The sequence below is a fragment of the Meleagris gallopavo genome, chromosome 3 (genome assembly GCF_000146605.3).
Source record: "Meleagris gallopavo isolate NT-WF06-2002-E0010 breed Aviagen turkey brand Nicholas breeding stock chromosome 3, Turkey_5.1, whole genome shotgun sequence".
NCBI classification, from domain to species: Eukaryota; Metazoa; Chordata; class Aves; order Galliformes; family Phasianidae; genus Meleagris; species Meleagris gallopavo.
The window spans coordinates 71,902,491-71,921,138 of NC_015013.2; the positions used below are offsets into that span (position 1 = coordinate 71,902,491).

The 18,648-nt window shown below is 38.6% G+C and overlaps 1 protein-coding gene across 6 annotated transcripts in view; it reads left to right on the forward strand.

The window, feature by feature from the left end:
* CPQ (carboxypeptidase Q) overlaps positions 1-18,648 on the forward strand; it is a 161,336-nt gene that overhangs the window by 54,263 nt on the left and 88,425 nt on the right. For all 6 annotated transcript variants that reach the window (XM_019614160.2, XM_010709159.3, XM_010709158.3 and 3 more), the window contains one exon: positions 5,166-5,373. In XM_019614160.2, the coding sequence (XP_019469705.1) occupies positions 5,166-5,373 (208 nt within the window). The remainder of the gene's footprint in view (positions 1-5,165; positions 5,374-18,648) is intronic.

The following is an 18,648-nucleotide window of genomic DNA, read 5'->3' on the forward strand; positions in this document are numbered from 1 at the left end:
TTTTTTTTTTTTAAGAATCATGTTAGAGTTCTTGTAATACCATACTCACTTGTACCTTTAGGATACTGTTAAATTTGCCTGAGGCTTCAACCTGAGCTGCATTTTCTATTAGAGCATTCAGTTTAGCTTGGAGCACTGTTTCATATGTCCTTGGGCATTTTAGCTTAGCTTGGAGATAAGGGTTGATAGTAAAGAAATGAAGTAATGAACCATGCACGGTCAGCTAACACAGTAAAAATAGTTAGAATACATCGGACACCAGCAGCGTATCCCTTCATCAAGTGCTTTTAGTGACTCCACATTTGATTACTTTTCTTGGAAGACAGACTAATTATCTAACAGCTTCTTGACTTTTTTTACCCTTCCTTTGCACTTTTCTGTAAGATGCAAACTACATTTTTTTCATACTCATTATTTCACATGCACTCTTAAGAGAGAATATTTTATTTGTCGGAGTTTCTACTGTTTTTGTTTTTCATACTGTGATACTTCTTAAATTCCATTAAATTCCATTCCAAGATGTGAAATCTAAGTGCTTACCAGAAGCAAAACCCAATAGCTAGCCTTGTTTATCCGAATCTTGTCAAAAGTTGAATAGGAATGTCAAGACTAAATGATGATGAGATTTTATTAGCATTAGTGGATTTGTAAAGAATGTGTTCTTAAGTAGTTTTAAAAAATTGTTTAAATATGGATGTGGGGTAACCCTGTAGAACTAAAATCTAAAGAACAGGTGCTTGTGCTAGAAAATAATAAAGACTCGAACCCCTCCCCATTACTGAACACCAAACTGTGGTATCGGAATACAGGTATGTCAAATATGACATGGTGTAATTACCCTTAAAGTTTTGCTGGATGACATCACTTTCAAGACTGTGTCATTCTGAAACACCAGAAGCTGACATCACCCCCAAGTGTGAGCAGAAAGCACTGAAGGTGCTAGTTCATTGCCTCCAAGAAGAAGCCTGACCAGCAGGTCAAGGGAAGTGACTGTGCCCCTGTACTCTGCTCTTATGATACCTCACCTGGAAAACTGCATCCAGTTCTCGGGCCCCCAACATGAGAGGGATGTGGAGCTGTTGAAACAGATCCAGAGGAGGGTCACAGAGGTAAACAGTGGGCTGGAGCACCTCCTCTACAAGGACAGGCTGAGAGAGTTGAGGCTGGTCAGCCTGGAGAAGAGAAGGCTGTGGGGGAACCTTATAGTGGCCTTCTAGAAGCTGGGGAGGGACTTTTGTGAGGGCATGTAGTGACAGAGTGAAGGGAAATAGCTTTAAACTGAAAGAGGGTAAATTTAGACTAGGAATTAGGAAGAGATTCTTTACTGTGAGAGTGGTGAGACACTGGAACAGATTGCCCAGTGAGACTGTGAATGCCCCCTCCTTGGAGGCATTGAAAGCCAGGCTGGATGGGGCTGTGAGCAACCTGGTCTAGATGAGGCTGTCCCTGCCAATAGCAGTGGTCTTCCCAACCCAAATCATTCTATGATTCTATGAAGAACAAGTGTTGTGAAGACCAGTCAGATTGGCTTTTGAGCTGATTCTCTATAATAATTTTCTTCCTTTTGTTTTTGAGGGGCAAAGAATGAAGGGTGCAAGTCTGGTTATTCAGTAAAATCCTTTTTCTTTAGAAAGAATATCCACAAAGTCATTTTTGTTCAGGCACAGTGAAAGAAATCTTCCCTGTTCCTTGCTACAAAACTTCCCTCTCCTGAACCACTTTTTCTTTGCTCTCTTCTAAGCCAAACTCAGGAGCGCTTCAGTCTGTCTTCATCTTTTACACACAGCCTTATTTCTCTGATTTGTTTAGCTAGTTCTTGCTTAGATCTTGCCATATGGTCAGCAGCTGCTAGAGTTTTTGATTGTCTCTGCATAAAAGGGACTTAATTTACGCAGCTTAGCACTTAAGTATCCTCTTTGACACTTTATTACACAATTTTTTATGTAGATATACTGAACACATTGTGTGTATTGCATGCATGTAAACTTTAATCAGGTATGTCCCAATATTCTCAGTGTTTTCCAGGGATATTTCCTATTATCAGTCTGTGAGTTGGCCTTGTAGCTCTAGAATGCACAGTATGGTGCATACTATGAGGCGCTGAGCCTCATAGTGGTAACTCTTGGAATTATTCTTCCTTTTTGCCTATCAAGTCACTTGGGCATTCACTCATTTCCTTGGAATCCTGATATCAGCTCAACAGTGGCTGACTGTCTGCCTATGGCAAAAAGTCATGATTGGGCACTTGAGTTTAGCGTAGTAATCTTGGTAAAGAAGTAACTCAGGCGTAAAGAAGACAAGACTACCAGGTGTCTTCTGGGTTTAATTTTGGTGCTGGCTAGATAAGCACAGTACATGTAAATGGTCGTTTGTTTCAGATGTGTTAACGTGCACGCATCTCACTACATTGTCAGGAGCCTTATTCACAGTTACAGTGGAGTGCTCGGAGTGAGCATCCGAAAGAAAAGCGATTGCTACTTACACGGGAGAAACAAATATGATTTTAGGGATTTCTTTTGTTGAGCATCTGGGAAGTAATAAGAGGAATGGAATCAATACAGGTGGTGATAAAACCTGAATTATCGCTGCTCAGCAGTTCCACAGCATGTTAGTACTAAGCCATAATCTTGCCAGAAGATGCAGGTGAATGGGCTCATTTAACTGTTTGTTTCTGCACAGCTGTTGAAATTTAAAGTTTTTTGGACCATTAATATATGAAATGATCATACTGTTGGTTGTTGGCTTTTTTTTTCAGTGTATTGTTTGTTTTATTTTTTTTGGAAGGTCTCCTGGTTAGCATTCTGACTATATCCCCAAACTCTCAAATGCTGAACATGTGCAGCAAATTCTTGTAGCAGTTTAAAAATTGGGGTCAGGGTCTGTTGCAGGGGAAAAAGGAAAGAAAAAATCCGTAAGATCTGAACTTGTAAGCCCACATGAGTGCATCCAGCTCAGCTAGGATTCTACAGCACAAGGATTCTGCCTGCTTGAAATTTCTCTGGAGTTTGGGGATTCAAGGGGAGCTACTGGGCATCCCACCTGCACGGCCTTCCTGGCAAGGAGCAATGACTTCTTAAACTACCGCCACCTAATGAGCAGATCGATCCACACTCTGAAGCAGCTCCCATGGAAGCTCTGTAGATGATTTTTAGTATTTATTTTCAAATAAATGCTTTCATATATCTTGTCTGCTAGTTGTGTTATGGGCTATGTATGATACATCTTACTGTTGTTGAGATGAGAGGGATTTACTCTAAAGAACTACAACTGAATGCTCTCTCCCATTTTATCTAATCTGTATCTCCAGAAAGTGGATCTCTCCACACATCTTCAGATTTCAAATGTATTTTTCCAAATTAGAAGACACAGATTTGTTGTTTAAATATGTATAAATATGTGTCTACTGCTGTAAGTATGGCTGAAGTATAGGACGTAGCCCTGGGCAAACAGCTATGGGTGTCTCTGCTGGAGAGAATGTGGACCAGATGGTTTCAGAGGTATGTACCTGCCAACCTGAGCCATTCTGTGATTAACACTTATGTGGATAATTTAATAGCTAGTGTGAGAAATGTCTGTAATCTGGCCTCAAAGCTTCAACTTCAGCCCTTCTTTTTTGGGCAACAAGTAGGTAAGAAAATAGTTTAGTTTTAGAGATTTCTACTGGAAACTTCATTCACAGGCATTTCACTAATAAAGTCATTATTTAGTAACTGAGATAAATAGTATATTCATGAGTATTGAGGAAGCTTTTACATGACTGAGAATTTTATGTATACTGGAAATGCCTCTCTTGGGCAGCATCTGAAACACAAGAATTATGAAGTAAACCTGAAATGAAGGGAGAAAAATCTGGTGGGAGGTGTACCAATATTATTTCAGCATAAAATCTCAGTGCAAAGATGGCCAGTACTGAAGATCAGCTCATGCAGAGTTTTTGCCCTAATATTTCAGTGTGCAATTCCAAGCTTACTTTGGGATTTAGGACATGTAGTTGTATAACAATTTCATGTCATTTCTGTGAAATCAGAATGGTTCTGAGGTGTGCATTGAGTCTGTCCTCATCATAGTCTCTGAAGAAAGGAGTGATGTTGCTCCCACTTAGTGAATAGGAAACAGAGGAAATGATTGTTTTAATATCAGGAGTATTTTCAAATTTGGGCATACATGTAGTTCCCAGTTTCTCTTTTTTTTCTGCATATAGTTTTTCTGCAGATCTGATCCAAAGATCTTAACCATGGCACCAGAAAATGAGATAAATAATGGCCTAATTTGGAAAAAATGTTGAAGGAACTTGTTGAAGAACTCGTCCATTAACTTTTAGCAGTCCGTGATGCCAGACATGGAGGCACCTCAGGTAGAACAGAAGGAGCTTCTGGAAGGGAAATATATGCTGTCCGTAGTCGTGAAACATCTGCAGCTTTCTTGGAGAAAACAGAGTTATATTGGAAGAAATATGGCTACCTAGTGCTATCTTAGTGAAAGAAAATGTGTAACTGTAAGATTAATGCTTTTTTGTGATTTTTGTATGATTTCTTTTTAATTTTATCTCCACATTTCCTTAAATGAATGGAAGCATTCAATGGCGTATATTTTTTCTTCATTTTGTGCATAATTTGCCTAAAATTTACTGTTTTTAAAAAAATATTTTATTTCATCAGCAGGTGGTGGCTGAAGTCTCTAGTGCACTGAGAATGAGTAAATGTGTACTTTATGGTTTCATTGTCTTTCTGAAATCTCTCATATTAGTGTTCTTCAAAGTAGATGTCATTTTGACAGCCACTCTGATGCTGAAATAGGTGAAGTAATGAATACTATTTTTGTTATTTGTCACAGGAAAAAAAAATGCACTTACTGACTTTTCATTGTTTTTCTTCCTGATGAAGTAGCAAAATGTGGTATCAGAGGATTTACTACTGTAATGTCAAAGCACCTAAATTGTGCTGACACAGAATAACTTCCCAGGAATGATGACGGTCAGATATACTGATTAGTATAAAACCGCTTGAGGTATTTTCTAGAAAGATTTATTCCAACATAACTAGTATATTCCTTTTGACAGTGACACTGGGGATGGAAGTGGAAGTGTTCTTTTTAATAATTCTATAATGCCGATAATAACTTACAAGCTAAGTTGTTAACACTGTTTTATTTTTCCTTTCCTGTAGCCCACATACTGGCTGGCAGAACTATCAGTCTGGCATACCCCAGATTCCCACTGCTTGCATCTCTGTGGAAGATGCTGAAATGATGTCACGGATGTCTTTCCGAGGCACTAAGATCGTTGTGTACCTGAAGATGGGAGCCAGGACCTACCCAGACTCTGCTTCTTTTAACACAGTGGCAGAAATAGTTGGAAGCAAGTACCCAGAACAGGTGAGTGAGAATACAAAAATAAACTCATTTTGCCCTTAAAAATCTGAAGAAAACCCCAAAGAACATCTATTCATGAGATACCCTTCAAATGAGTATCTCTGGATCGCCTGTTCTTCCTCATTTTGGACTTGTTGGCATTTTGTTGTTTTCCAGGTAGCAGGGTTGAAACCACTTGGCTCATTTGTAATCATAGGATCATAGAATGGTCTGGGTTGAAAAGGACCATGCTGATCATATAGTTTCAACCCCCCTACTATGGACAGGGCTGCCAACCACTAGGCCAGGCTGCCCAGAGCCACATCGAGCCTGGCTTTGAATATACTCGGATGTGCTATTTTTCAAGACTATAAGAATTGCCGTGTTCTAAGAACATGAAATTCAACTAACTTGTACACAATTTAACATCTTACTTCGTTTCCAAACTTAAAGCTTGCATTAAGTGCTATCTGCACAGATATTGCAGAGCACCTATGCAAGCAAAGGTGAAATCCTAGCATTGCAATAATACAACTATTATTTTAAATAATAAGTTAAACTTATGGTTACGAGAAGGATTTGTACTTGGAATTTGCTTATTTTTCTATTAGTAATCTACAAGCAGTTTCATCATCAGCCAAATAAAGCATGTTCTGCTGTCTGGAAATAAAATTGTTTTCTTGAGATTTCCTTAACTTTGAAAATGAATATAAGATGTCAGTTTATCTTTTTTAATTTTAATTTAATTTTATTTTACTTTCTACATTTAGCTGAAATTGTGTGTGTGTCAGATAGGAGAAACTGTCTACACTAAGAAGTATCTGCAATCTGTTTGAACACTGGTTGCTGATTTCAATTTCAAGACATTCTTGTTGCTTTCTTTTTTCTTCCAAGTTCTTAGCCAAAAATCATACAAAGTACATTTGGAGAGCTGGAGGACTTATCCCTAGTATGAGATCTTCTGTGTCAGCTTACAACACAGAATGAATTTTCTGGCAGTATGTTTTTTCATGAAAATGTTGATGCAACCTCACTTGTAGCAGCAGTAGGAAGTTGCTGCTGAAGTACATCTACTGAGCCATGATTGCTTTCTAAACATTGTAGTCTTCCAACTTCATGGATAAACTGGCTGTAGTTGTTACAACATTTTATCTGTTCCAAGACAGAAATTCCATAGTGTTTGGGAACTGTTGAGTCACAGCCTGAACCTCTGATTAATCACCTGAGGCAAGCACTGAGTCAGCCATGGGAGCACAGGTGAAGGCAATTCAGCTGTGTGACCACAGGGGGTGGAGCCTGGCTGCACCTCTCCTAGACCCATTTCAGGGCTGACTGACACAGAGGCAGATCTTTTTCTGGAGATTTTTCCTTTTGGAGTTTTTTTACTGTGAGCTTAAGACACAGGTGAGCATTTCATTTTTGATTGTTTCTTTCCACCATGATAATCTTTCTAACTATAAACCTGTAAAATACCATCCTGACCATGCTACTCTTCTAACTGTACGTTTGTTAGTTGTACACATAGCTTTGGCTTTTGATGTCTTAAAATCCTCAGTATTAACACAAATATGCAATTTCAGAAGCTTGATCACTGGACAAAGAGATAAGTAATGACCATTGTGGTTGATTTGTTTACGTACCGTCAGCTGTGAGTTTAGCTTCATAGAATGTGTACTGAGTTAAAGACAGTGCCCAAATTTATAAAATAATTTAAGTGCACGTCATCCGAAGAGGAGTAATGTGCTAATTAGCTAATATGCTACCTTTCCTGAGTTATGTTTGCTGGATTTCAGTAGTATGGCATTTCAACCTGGATTATAAAGTGTCCAAATATAACCTTCAAGTATGCTTTCAAATGCACTTTGCTATCCTGCTCTGTGTCTCTAAGTAATGAAATAGATTGTGATCTCTTCTTACCCCAAAAAGCTCGGGTTTTTGAAATGCTGGATAAAGGCTTATTTACAAACCCCCTGCTGATGTTAATGGGAGTGGTAGCGTACACACTTTGAAAAAGTAACCAAGGAACAGAAAAATAAAACAAGTGAATGTTTAGGTTTTTTAGTGCTCAATTCCTGGAAGCTTAATAGATGCTTCACTATGCTAATTCAACTTTGTTATCCAGAAAAATCTAACTATTCAGGCAAAAAATACATTGCAGACCCAAATTCTTGCAATGCCTTTTATGCCAAAGTATTTAGAAATGCATTACAAGTCCAGTGGAAGAGAAAGGTGCTGTTTCCTGTGGGCCAAAATTTCAACTTGAGGTTTGAAATGAAACAAAGGCAAATCTGTATCTCTGAACTCTGGGTGAGAAATCAGCAGCGGGTGGTATAGCTGTGACAAAGGTCTAAAGTCATACAGTTCAAATTAGTCTGGAGCCTGTGAAACATTACTGATCACAGATATTGCAGTTAATTATAAGTTAAAAGCTGGAACAGAATTGAAAATGAGGGTCACTGTGGAATACAGATGAAGTCTGGTGAGAAGTGACACAGTTCTAGATATAACTATGTTAGGAATGCCTGTGATTTTGTATATATTTACTAGAATTTAATATACTGCCTGGTTTATAAATCATTCATTCCTCCTCTGAGATTTTAGCATGTTCGTTAAAAGTAATTACCAAGACATAATTGTTTAAAAACTCTATCTCTCGCAAGCAGTGTTGATTATTATTATTTCACCACTGACCGCTCCTGCAGCATGTCAGTTCAGAGCCTCCTTTTTAAGTCATTTTTCCATGTGGCTTTTTTTTTTTGTGTGTGTGTGTGTGTGTGGATTCAGGCATAGTAGACAAATAGGAAGAGGGAAAAAAAAAAAAAAAAGAAAAAAAAAGAAAATAAAGTAGTTGAAATACTTCTGGCCTGTTTTCTTACCAGTGCTTTGTTTCCTTTTTTGCAAGGAGTGTTTGATGTCATGATAATTGATAGAATTGTTGAACTTGCAAACCTTTAGTTAGGCTCCCATGCTTAACTTTAATACATTTACATTTCTGAATAAGTTAAAGCAATGCAAGAAATATAATTACTGTATTGTGAAGCATGAAGCTCATGCATGAATCTTCAAAAACAAGTAATGTGACTTGGGTGCACATCTCCATGCACCCAGTAATGGTTGTTTGAACAGTTAACCCAGTGATATTTCTTCTGTTTGGATCTGTCCTTTTGGTTTGGCCAGACAGTAGCAGTAAACAAATGCTTTGATGTCAGTTACTCCAAGTAAGATAAGTGCATTTTGAAACTACCTTAAGTTGCAACTTTGCACTACTAAGTTTTTAATTGGGGTAGAAAAAACCTGAACAGTAAAGGTAAGTGTGCTTTATCCCAGTGTAGTACAATCCAGTGTGCCCCTGTTTTGCTTTCTCTTGTGTTACTCCTTCTAAGGTAGGGAGGTGCAGCTCTCCCATACAGCTTCCTTGTTGATGTTGCAGTGGACATGACTGCATGTTCTGAGCACACGCATCCGGAGACATCCAGCATCATCACTGTTGCTCCTCAGGTGCTTGCTTAGTTCCTGCTGAAGCCTAAATCCCTTTAAGTGCCCAAAGGAGGTGAGGCTGTGCCCACAAGATAATGAATTCAAGATCAAGGTTTTCTACGTATAAGTAGGTAGAAAGCAATGGGACCAAACATGCTATGACTTGATGCCCTGGCAAACTTCCTGAGCTTGGAATCGCATTCCCACGGTGCTTAGGACAGCAGGAGAGTGGAAAACCTGCGGGCTGTGGGGCTTAACGTATTTCAGCCCACATGGCTCCTGACAGTTGAGCCAAAGACTTTGTTAAATGAAAAAAATATGGCATCAGAACCTGTTGAGTTTCAGGCTATTGCAGAGTAGAGATATTTGCAGTCTGCTCCTAACTTTTGTTTTGGGAAAGGCGTTTTTGGAACATGTTGTTGAACCTGGGACGATACTGTTAGCATCCTTTTGTACTGCATTGTGTACTGGTGAGTTGTTTTATATAGGCTGTGTAAACTGGCACTGCAGACTGACTGACTGAGAAATTCACGAGTTAACTAATGTGGTTTTCATTTGAAATTCAGGCAGAGCTGGCAGTAAAACATGTTTGTCTTTTCATTTTAATATAGATGTAGCGTGATTGGTCTTTAAGTGCAGAAGCAACCATTCCCATCACTGGGGAAATGATACATATAGTGGCTGTTTCTTGCTAGTCTGGCTTCAATGTACCTAATGTGCCAAACATGGAACTGCAAAATATTTGATTAACTGCAAAGGTATCAAAGCGGATAAAGATGTAATTCTTCTGTAAGCCTGACTTTCAGTATCTTTCCGTACTGCGTATTTCTTGGTGCACAGTGCTTTTTTACTTACTTTACACTTAATAAGTGATGGGAAAACAGTTTCCTTAGTACCTTACAAAGTACATACATTTAATGATTGCTCATTATTCTGTGATCTAGCATAAATACTGTAGAGCACAAAGAGAGAGGTTTATAAGTGGCTTTTGTAGAATCCTGAATAGCTGTTCCAGGAATTCACTATACACTGCTTTTTTACCTCCTGTTTTTATGGAGTGCCATATCTACAAAAAATACCATTTGAAAAGTGACTGTTTTGAACACCACAGACTTAAAAGACCGTTAAAGAATGTCCTGTAGCTCTGAGCCAAGTTTGGATGGCATTTTGAAAGTAGCAATCCTAGGAGTGACCTGAGAAACAGAGATGCTAAGGTAATAGATTGTGAAGTTCTTTACCAATCTGTGATTGATGTAACAGAATCTGTTCTACAAGGGAAAAGGCAGCTTATTTGCTTTTACATTCTTCTTCCTTTTCTTATGTCAAAAATCAGCCCTTTCTTGGAATTTGTGATACTGGGCAAAACTCCAGGGAACAAGAGAACATAAAAATGTCCAGGCTTCTGAGTCTGTTTGGCATTCATGCACATAAGGAAAGAAATCATTTGTAGACCCCCTCCTCCTCCAGCAAAAAAAAGTATCAGGGGAAAAAAAGGGCTTCTCTGAAGATGTGTAATACTCAGTACAATGTTGTTTTATGGCCTGGCATCAGTTCTACATATGTTAACAAAATGTCTATCCATTAGCCCTTTGATGTGGCTTCCAGATATCCCTATGTTCAAACTAAACCATGCATACAATGGAATTTTGAGCAGAGATGTTTTAAGAGCCTGGTGCCATCACGTTATGGCTCCATTAGCACATTTACTCCATGTGGGTTGTTTTGCTTTTCGTTTCAAAATGTTGGAGGGTTTCTAAGTGCCTTTTGTGAGGTTGTCTTGTGTGACTGTAAGCTGATGCTTGTCACAACTACTCTCAGAATTGAGGAGATGATCATGGAGATTAGGTTTTCCAAAGTGTCAGCCCATTACTTCGTAGTCACAGACTGATGGGAAAGAAGGAGAAAGGGTATTATTTCTTTCAGCAAAAATGAACCCCAAAATTTCAAAGAAATTTTTCCTAACAATTCTTTCTCTACTCTCTCTCTGGTTTCTTTTTCACCCAGTGTACGTGTGTGTGTGTGCGCTTTATTAGTATTAGGACTTTGCATTAGTACATGGAGGATTGCTTTTATGATGTGACTTGTGGGAGTTAAGAACAAACTATGGAGGTACCCTAAACAGACAGACAAGAGGTCTTGTCATGATAAAAAGTCAAATCAATATGAAATTTCTGATATGGAGGAAAACTTTTCTTCTAACTTGACAATTTTGTTGTTTTTTGTTATTTTTTTTCAGTCTGCAAATGGAATTTTCAGTCCAAATTGCACACTGAATTTTGTGGTGTCTAGAGCTTGGCAATTCTTCTAAAACTTGAACTGCTCATTAAAACCCAAGAGCTGACTGAAAGCATTTAATTCTTCTGGGGGAGAACTTGGCAGTAGTTTTCTTTAAGATTCTGGGTGACCAGTGAGTTTTCAAGTAGACTTTTTTTTTTTTTTAATAAATCTCAATATCTGGGTATGCAACAAATACATCTTATCGGTGACTTATGTTTGCAGGGGGCAACAGTCAAAAATCACTGTACTGCTTTGATAGAGTCAGAAATATCAGTGGAATGAGTGCATACTTATGGAAGAAAGATTCAAAACAGCTTTAAAAAGAAAAAAAAAAGATACTTCTGATAGTTTGGGTTCTGCTGATCATTGAGAGGTCTCCAGGTCCTGTGTCTCTCAGCTTGATGACCATGGAATCATAGAACCATAGAATGGCCAGGGTTGAAAAGGACCTCAAAGATGATCTAGTTTCAACCCCCTTGCTATGTGCAGGGTTGCCAACCAATAGACCAGGCTGCCCAGAGCCACATCCAGTCTGGCCTTGAATGCCTCCAGGGATGGGGCATCCACAGCTTCCTTGGGCAACCTGTTCCAGTGCATCACCAACCTCTGTATGAAAAATTTCCTGGGAAATAAAAAACAAACGCATTCTGAAGACTTATCTCCAAAATAGTTTTATGTAGCTGTCCTTTATCTCATGCTGTACTTTGTAAAGGTAGCTGTTGACAGGTGAAACAGTTGTAAAAATGGACAGTATTTTTATCCTGATAACAGAAATTGCATAAACAGAAGTCAAGCATTTACTATTTCAGATCACATAAAATTAACAATTGGCACAGACCATTTTAGAGTAGACACTTATTAAAAATAAATTAAGATGATGCAAGAACAGAAGCAAGGGATGAGCTCCGTGAGGTGCAAGCAAGGCAGCAGATCTTTACAAGGATTGTCCTCTTGCCAACTGAAGCACTGGAGCTGTCAGTGTGTATGAGCCACAGCTTTACCTGCCTTCCCTGCTTGCTGTCCAGAGGGAGCTGCGCCTCTTTCACATGGGATGATTTAACCTGCTGGCAAGCAAGTGGTTGTGTTTTAGGTTGCTGAAGTGCCAGGCTAACAATGACCAGGGATGAGGACTGTGATCTGAAAGTTGAGTTTTAGCTACTTTTCTTGCTAAACTGCCACTGGTATTTGTGATGATAGAAATGACAATGGAACAGTTAGTTTGCTGGTGAACGTATCTAAGCATACAGTTTTGTAGTCCTTTTTGATGATACCAATATAAGCAGATCCACTGTAATATTTTTTTCTTTTCACTCATTCCTTTGTCTCTACTCCCACACAGTAGTTTGAAGAATTACTGTGGGTTTTATTTCAGTAATAATTTACAAATACACATAGGGTTTACAGAATGATGGTGGAAGCATTTTTTTTTTTTTTCCCCACATTGAAAAAGATATCTTCTAAAATTACAACAGATCCTTCTTGCATTCTAATACACAAGAGTATCTAAAGGGTAGTTCTTGGTTTGGCAGATGTAATAGTTGCCTGAAGCATGAATTAAGAAACCACAATACTGAGGAAGAAGGAGGGAAGAAGCTATATTCTATTTTTCATTCTGAATAAGTAGGTGCCAGAAATGCTACTGCCAGGTATCAAGGATTAGTGCAAAACCATCTGTTCACTACTATAGAAGTCAAGTAGCTGTAGTAACATGCTTCTATTTGTTAGGGCAGACTATATGTTAGACCTTCTATGACAGGAGAACTACCAAGAGATTTTGTGAGTTTGTAGTCCAGGCGATGAATGCAGTGTTTAATACATATTTTCATGCAAGTTTAATGAGAAACAGCATGTCTAAGAACATGTGGGTTAGATGCAGAGATCTGTTTGGTACAGATTCAGAGATTCCAACAAATAGGACTAGTGTGGAGGAAGATTTGATTAGTGGAGTAGAAAGGAAACTAAAAGGTGTGAAACCTAAAACATGAAGGCTGGAGCTGAGGTGAAAGAGGAAAAGAACTTGGCTTGCTCAGACACACTGAAACACTGACAGAAGCAATTCAACTGTATAGGAACTAAACAGTAGAGGTGTTATGGCAAGAAGTGGTTGTAGTAACTGAGAGAAACAATTACTCAAATATATAGCAGTTAGAATTTTTAATGGTCATGAAGATGGCATGTTTGAAAGATGCTGAACCAGCAGCAAAAACGTGGGTAGACTTCATATACTGTGAATTCACTTGCTACGGTTTCATGCTTTGCACTTTTGCTTGGAGAACAAGATGCAGAGAGAGTTGATAAAAATGGTGCGGCTGACCACAGTTGCTGTGGTTTTTAAGACAGTTAGGCTCTGTTCCTTGGTTTGCCTCACTAGTATATTCTTCTAAACTTTGATATCATTATATCATTCGTTCTTGTTGCTTTATACAATTGTTACACAATTTTTATACATTTTCATCAGCTTAAAAAAAGTCCCTTAGGCTTCTGAGATCTTAAAGGCCTTGCTGTTTTTCATTGAAACTTCCTTGTAAATTGTACTCACAATGATTCAAAGGTGTTTATTATGATTTGGCAAAGCAAAACAAGTTGTAAAAGCACATGGTACCAGGAAGGTTTGTTTAAAATGATTGTTAATAAAATGTTATTCCTGATGGGATGCACCTAAGAGTGCTGAGAGAACCGGCAGGTGTCATTGCAAGGCTGCTCTCAATAATCCTTAATTGGTCATAGTAGCTGGGGAAAGTGCCTGAAGACTGGAGGGAAGCCAGTGTCACTTGTATATTCAAGCAGGGCAAGAAGGAGGACCCAGGGAACTACTGGTCAGCCTCACCTTGATCCCTATGAATATGGTGGATAGAACAGCTCAGCCTGGGAAACAATTCCAGTCATGTGAAGGGCAAGGAAATGATTCTGTATTCAGCAAGAGCTCACCAAGGGAAACTCATGCTTGACCAATCTGATAAGTTTCTGTTATTAAATGACCAACCTGATGGATGAGAGGAGAGAAGTGAATACTCATTAAGGCCTTTGGCACTGTACCTATGTGATCTGTAACTAGTGTAGCACTTCAGGTCTCAGTACTGGGTCCAGTCCTAATTAATATCTTCATTGAAGTTCTGGATAATGGGGCAGAATGCGCCTTCAGCGTTTTTCCTGGTGGTATAGAACCAGATGAAGTGATGAATATGCCAGAGGGCTGTGCTGCCATCCAGAAGGACCTTGACAGGCTGGAGAAACGGGCTGACGGGAACCTCATGAAGTTCACCAAGGAGAAGTGAAAAGCCCTGCAGCTGGGGAGAAACAGTCCCAGGCATCAGCACCTGCTGAGGGCATCCAGATGGGAGCAGCTCTGCAGAAAAGAGCCTGGGGGTCCTGGTGGACACCAAGTTGAACATGAGCCAGCAACGTGCCCTTGTTGCTAAGGAGGCCAATGATATTCTGGGCTGCCTTAGGCAGATCAAGGGAAGTCATCCTGCCCTTCTACTCAGCCCTGCTGAGGCTGTACCTGAAGTGCTTTGTCCTGTTCTGCTCCTCCTCACTGAATGACCTGGACATACTGAACGGGGCAACCAAAATGCTGCAGAGTATGGAGCACCTCTTCTGTGAGGAGAAGCTGAGAGAGCTGGCACTGCTCAGCCTGGAGAAGATAAGGCTCAGGGAGATCTCATCAGTGTCCATAAACACCTGAATAGAAGGTGCCAAGAGGATGGAGTGAGTCGTCTTTCAGTGGTGCCCAGCGCCAGGACAAGAGGCCATAGACACAAACTGGAGCACAGGAGGTCCCTCTGAGCACCAGGCAGCACTGCTGCACTGTATGGTGCTGGAGCACTGGGGATCCCTAACATTCTTGAGGATGTTCAGAAGCTACCTGGGCCTCCTGCTCTGTGTGTCCCTACTAGAGCAGGGATGGGCCAGATGGCCAGAGCATCCTACCAACCTCAGTCATTCTGTCATTCTGACTCTTTTCAGTCATATTGGTCAAAAAAGTTAAACTACTTTATGTGTTTAGGAACGAAATCCTGCACTGACAGTGCATAAACTAGAAACCGAAGTGTAAGCATATAAAGTAATGATAAAACACTTAAGAAAATACAGTGCTGTTTTGACTTCTTAAATAGAAACTAAATCTCCAGTTTTTATTGTATCATTATCTCCCATATTTTTTCTTTTTGTGGAAATACTGATATTTAGAAATTTATCTGTACCATACAGGTTCTGCAAATTCCTACTCTTTGTATTATGGTTTTAATTGAAGTCGAAAAGGAAAAAAGCAAAGGGCCTATTAAAGGACCTTTAACAGAAAATTTACTTTGTACTACAGGTTCTGTATGTATTCTTCTTTATATACACTCAAAAATATATTTCTCACAATCTATGTTTGCTTTCCCTGTTGTTTTTTTATTCTGACATTTATTCCATAAAGTTGGTTTACAGATTTGAACAAAAGAAAAACTGAAATGGTTATTATTCTGGTAGTTGCAGAGTCCCTCAACATCTGATTTCCATTTCAGTGTTGGAATTTACAACCACGTTTGTGAAATATTAGTCTCAAGAACAATGTATAATGGCCTGATATACACTGCTTAACTCCCACCCCCTAGCCCATATCTCATTTCATCTAATCATACATAAATTGTCATATACGGGGTGGAGAATGGAATAATACCATGATGTAAGATGAAACAATATTCTGTGAACTCTACTGCTTTAGAAATTGCACCAAATCAGTGTTTTTTCAACTGCTGATACTTAAGTAGAAGTAGGATTTTCCTTAGCTCAGCAGGGAGGATGTTAATGCTGTCTCAGTACTTCTGTATTATTTAAAAATCTGGGCTTTATTTTTTAATTGTTTGCCTGGTCTAATGGTTACTGAGCTTAGTTTGTACTTTTACTGATGTCAATGAGACAAAGATTTCTCTCATCCTCTAAGTGTGCCAAGTTTAATGTATTGCTTGTGGGAGAAGTTGTTTTGTGAAATAATATTCCTTCATTCTAATGGAATTTGTTGCTGTAAGCTATAAATATGAGCTACAGTTACAGAACACCTTCTTCTGTGATGTCCTGCTCAGCAGAGTAGAGCATGTTCTACTATTCCAAATGGGAAACGTCTGTCACCCAGCTTCTTGCCAACATTTATTATTGAGCTCTAAAATGCGATGTCCTCACTCCATTTTCTCCTTCCAAATCATACAGAAGAGGACTTTAGATAATATTACTCTTTGTGAAGGAAAGGAAAAAACACTATCTTGAACTGTTGACAAGTATGTTCCTCTCCATCTTATCTTACAAGAAGATAGTACAGCTTGTGGTCTGTTTGCTTGTATAATTTTGTTTCTTGGCATTGCAAACCTGAAGTCAGAGATTTCAATATCTTGGATATGTGTTCGTTGCTTTTGCCTGATATCCACTGACTTCAGTTTATATGCTAAAGTACTGCAGGAATATGCTCACTTAACTGGAAATAATGCTCAGCTGATAGTACATTTGACTGTCTCTTAACACATTCTGCAAGTTGTTCAGCAAGTCTTTCTGGAAGTCTGCAGCTGTTACACCGTGCATATAAATAGTCCATGGTTAATAAGCCTATTTATAGCAAGCACAAGTCTGAAGGTTGTTTGTTTCTCATTCATTAGAGTTTCCAAGCTTCAAATAAGTTAGACAAGATGATTGGGTAGTACACTTACCACCAAGTATGGTGCATTGACTTTTTCATTGATTAATTTGTCATTTAATTTAAAATTGCCTACACAAATTTAAATGCTGACTTTCAGGGAAGAGATACAACGAAGTATACGGCAAAGAAATATAAATAAGCTAGCCTTTGATAGAATGGCTAAATTTCAGTAAATTTGGTGTTGATAAATTTCTACATTGTATTAAAATGAATAATGCTTTATGTCCCTTATATGCGGACGTTATAAGATGCTCAATTTGCAGTTAGAGAGCAGCATAACTGCCCTTTTCATTTCTGTAAAATAACCAGCAAGCCTTTCAGAATGGCTGAGATTATTTACTGCAGAAAGTCAGCAGTGGCAACAGGTGTTTCTATTTACCTGTATCAGATTTTTCTGTACCCTGGTAGGTGGCTCATATGGGATTCCTGCCCTGTTTGCTGAGCGCAGTTGTGATGTATTTAGGATTGAGTAGATGTGGTAAAAATTGTGGCATGAAAGTAAAGAGGCGACATCCAGCTGTTCCCTGGAAATGGGTGTCTTACCATGTAAAATGAGCTTGTTTTAGGCACAAATTAGGGACTGAAGGATGGCACTTGGAGTAGGTGTTTGTACAGAAGCAATTGAAGACATTTGACAGTCTTTCACGAGTGCCAAAGGTTCAGGTTGTGGAGAGAGTATCTGGTTATATGGCATGCTGTAATTACTGCAAAAGTTTTGTTTATCTTATTGTCTATGCACACGTTTAAAGGTGTTTTAGTGACCTGTAAGGATAGGATTTTGCAATGTCATAAACCACGAATGTTAGCTATATAAGATCCAGCCAATAATCCAGACAGTAATATACAGATGGAAAAATATGTAATTTGCATGTCAAATAATTTGCTGCTATATTTGATTTTGTTCAAGAAATCCGAGTTCCTATTGAAAGCAGTAAGATAATACAATTTTGTTTCCCAATTAGGAAAAATTATATTTAAGGGAAAAACAACTAGAAATACCAACAAAACCATTCTCTTCTTAACAGAGAATCACTTACTGCATTTAATTAAGATGATCTTCCAAAGCCACCAAGAAGTTAAAGAAAGAACAGCTAATTGCAGTAATTTTAGCTGCTTAAACCCACAGTGCCATTGAAATAATTTCAAGAGTTGTACATAGAAGTGGGTTTTTGTGTGTTTCTAAAGAATTGTTTTTTGCCTGAAATTGTTTTTGTTTAAATGTGTCTTCAAAATAAATAAGAGTTTTTTCTCTGAGGGTGGTACAAAAAGATGCTAGTGTATTTTCAGTAAGTTCATTTTTCTTCTTTGAGCACTTTAAAATCTATTGATGAATCTTTAAAACAGGAAACTGATCTTTCTTTTCATTTATCTGAAACCACATGTTTAATTGTAATGTGGATCATAATTGCTAATATCAATTTACAGCTGGGATGTTGAACCAAGTGGAACCAGAAGTTAGCTGTAGTGCCATGAGCAAAGGAAACTTATTGCTGTTTGGATGCAACATTGACCTGGGATATGAATGTAGTGTCAGTAGGTAATGTTTTCTCTTTCCTATCATGCAACTCAAATTATCTATCTCCTGTGATGGAGAATAAGAGTTGTCTTTGTTCCTCTCTTCTTTGAACCAACTGCAGTTATAAACTCTATCAGATAATGTTCTACAAAAATTTTAGCTCTCTAGGCAGAGCTGTGTGAAGAAATTCTGTTTTCAGAGCTCTGTTCATGATCTCTCCAAAGCTTCAGAATTAATCAAAACTTGTGTCTCTAGAAGAAAATAAAATAATTTTCTGCCGCAGTTTTAGCAAACGTGCATCTTTAAATGTTTTGTTCTGCAATTGAGATTGGAGATGGGTTCAATACCAAAAAAAAAA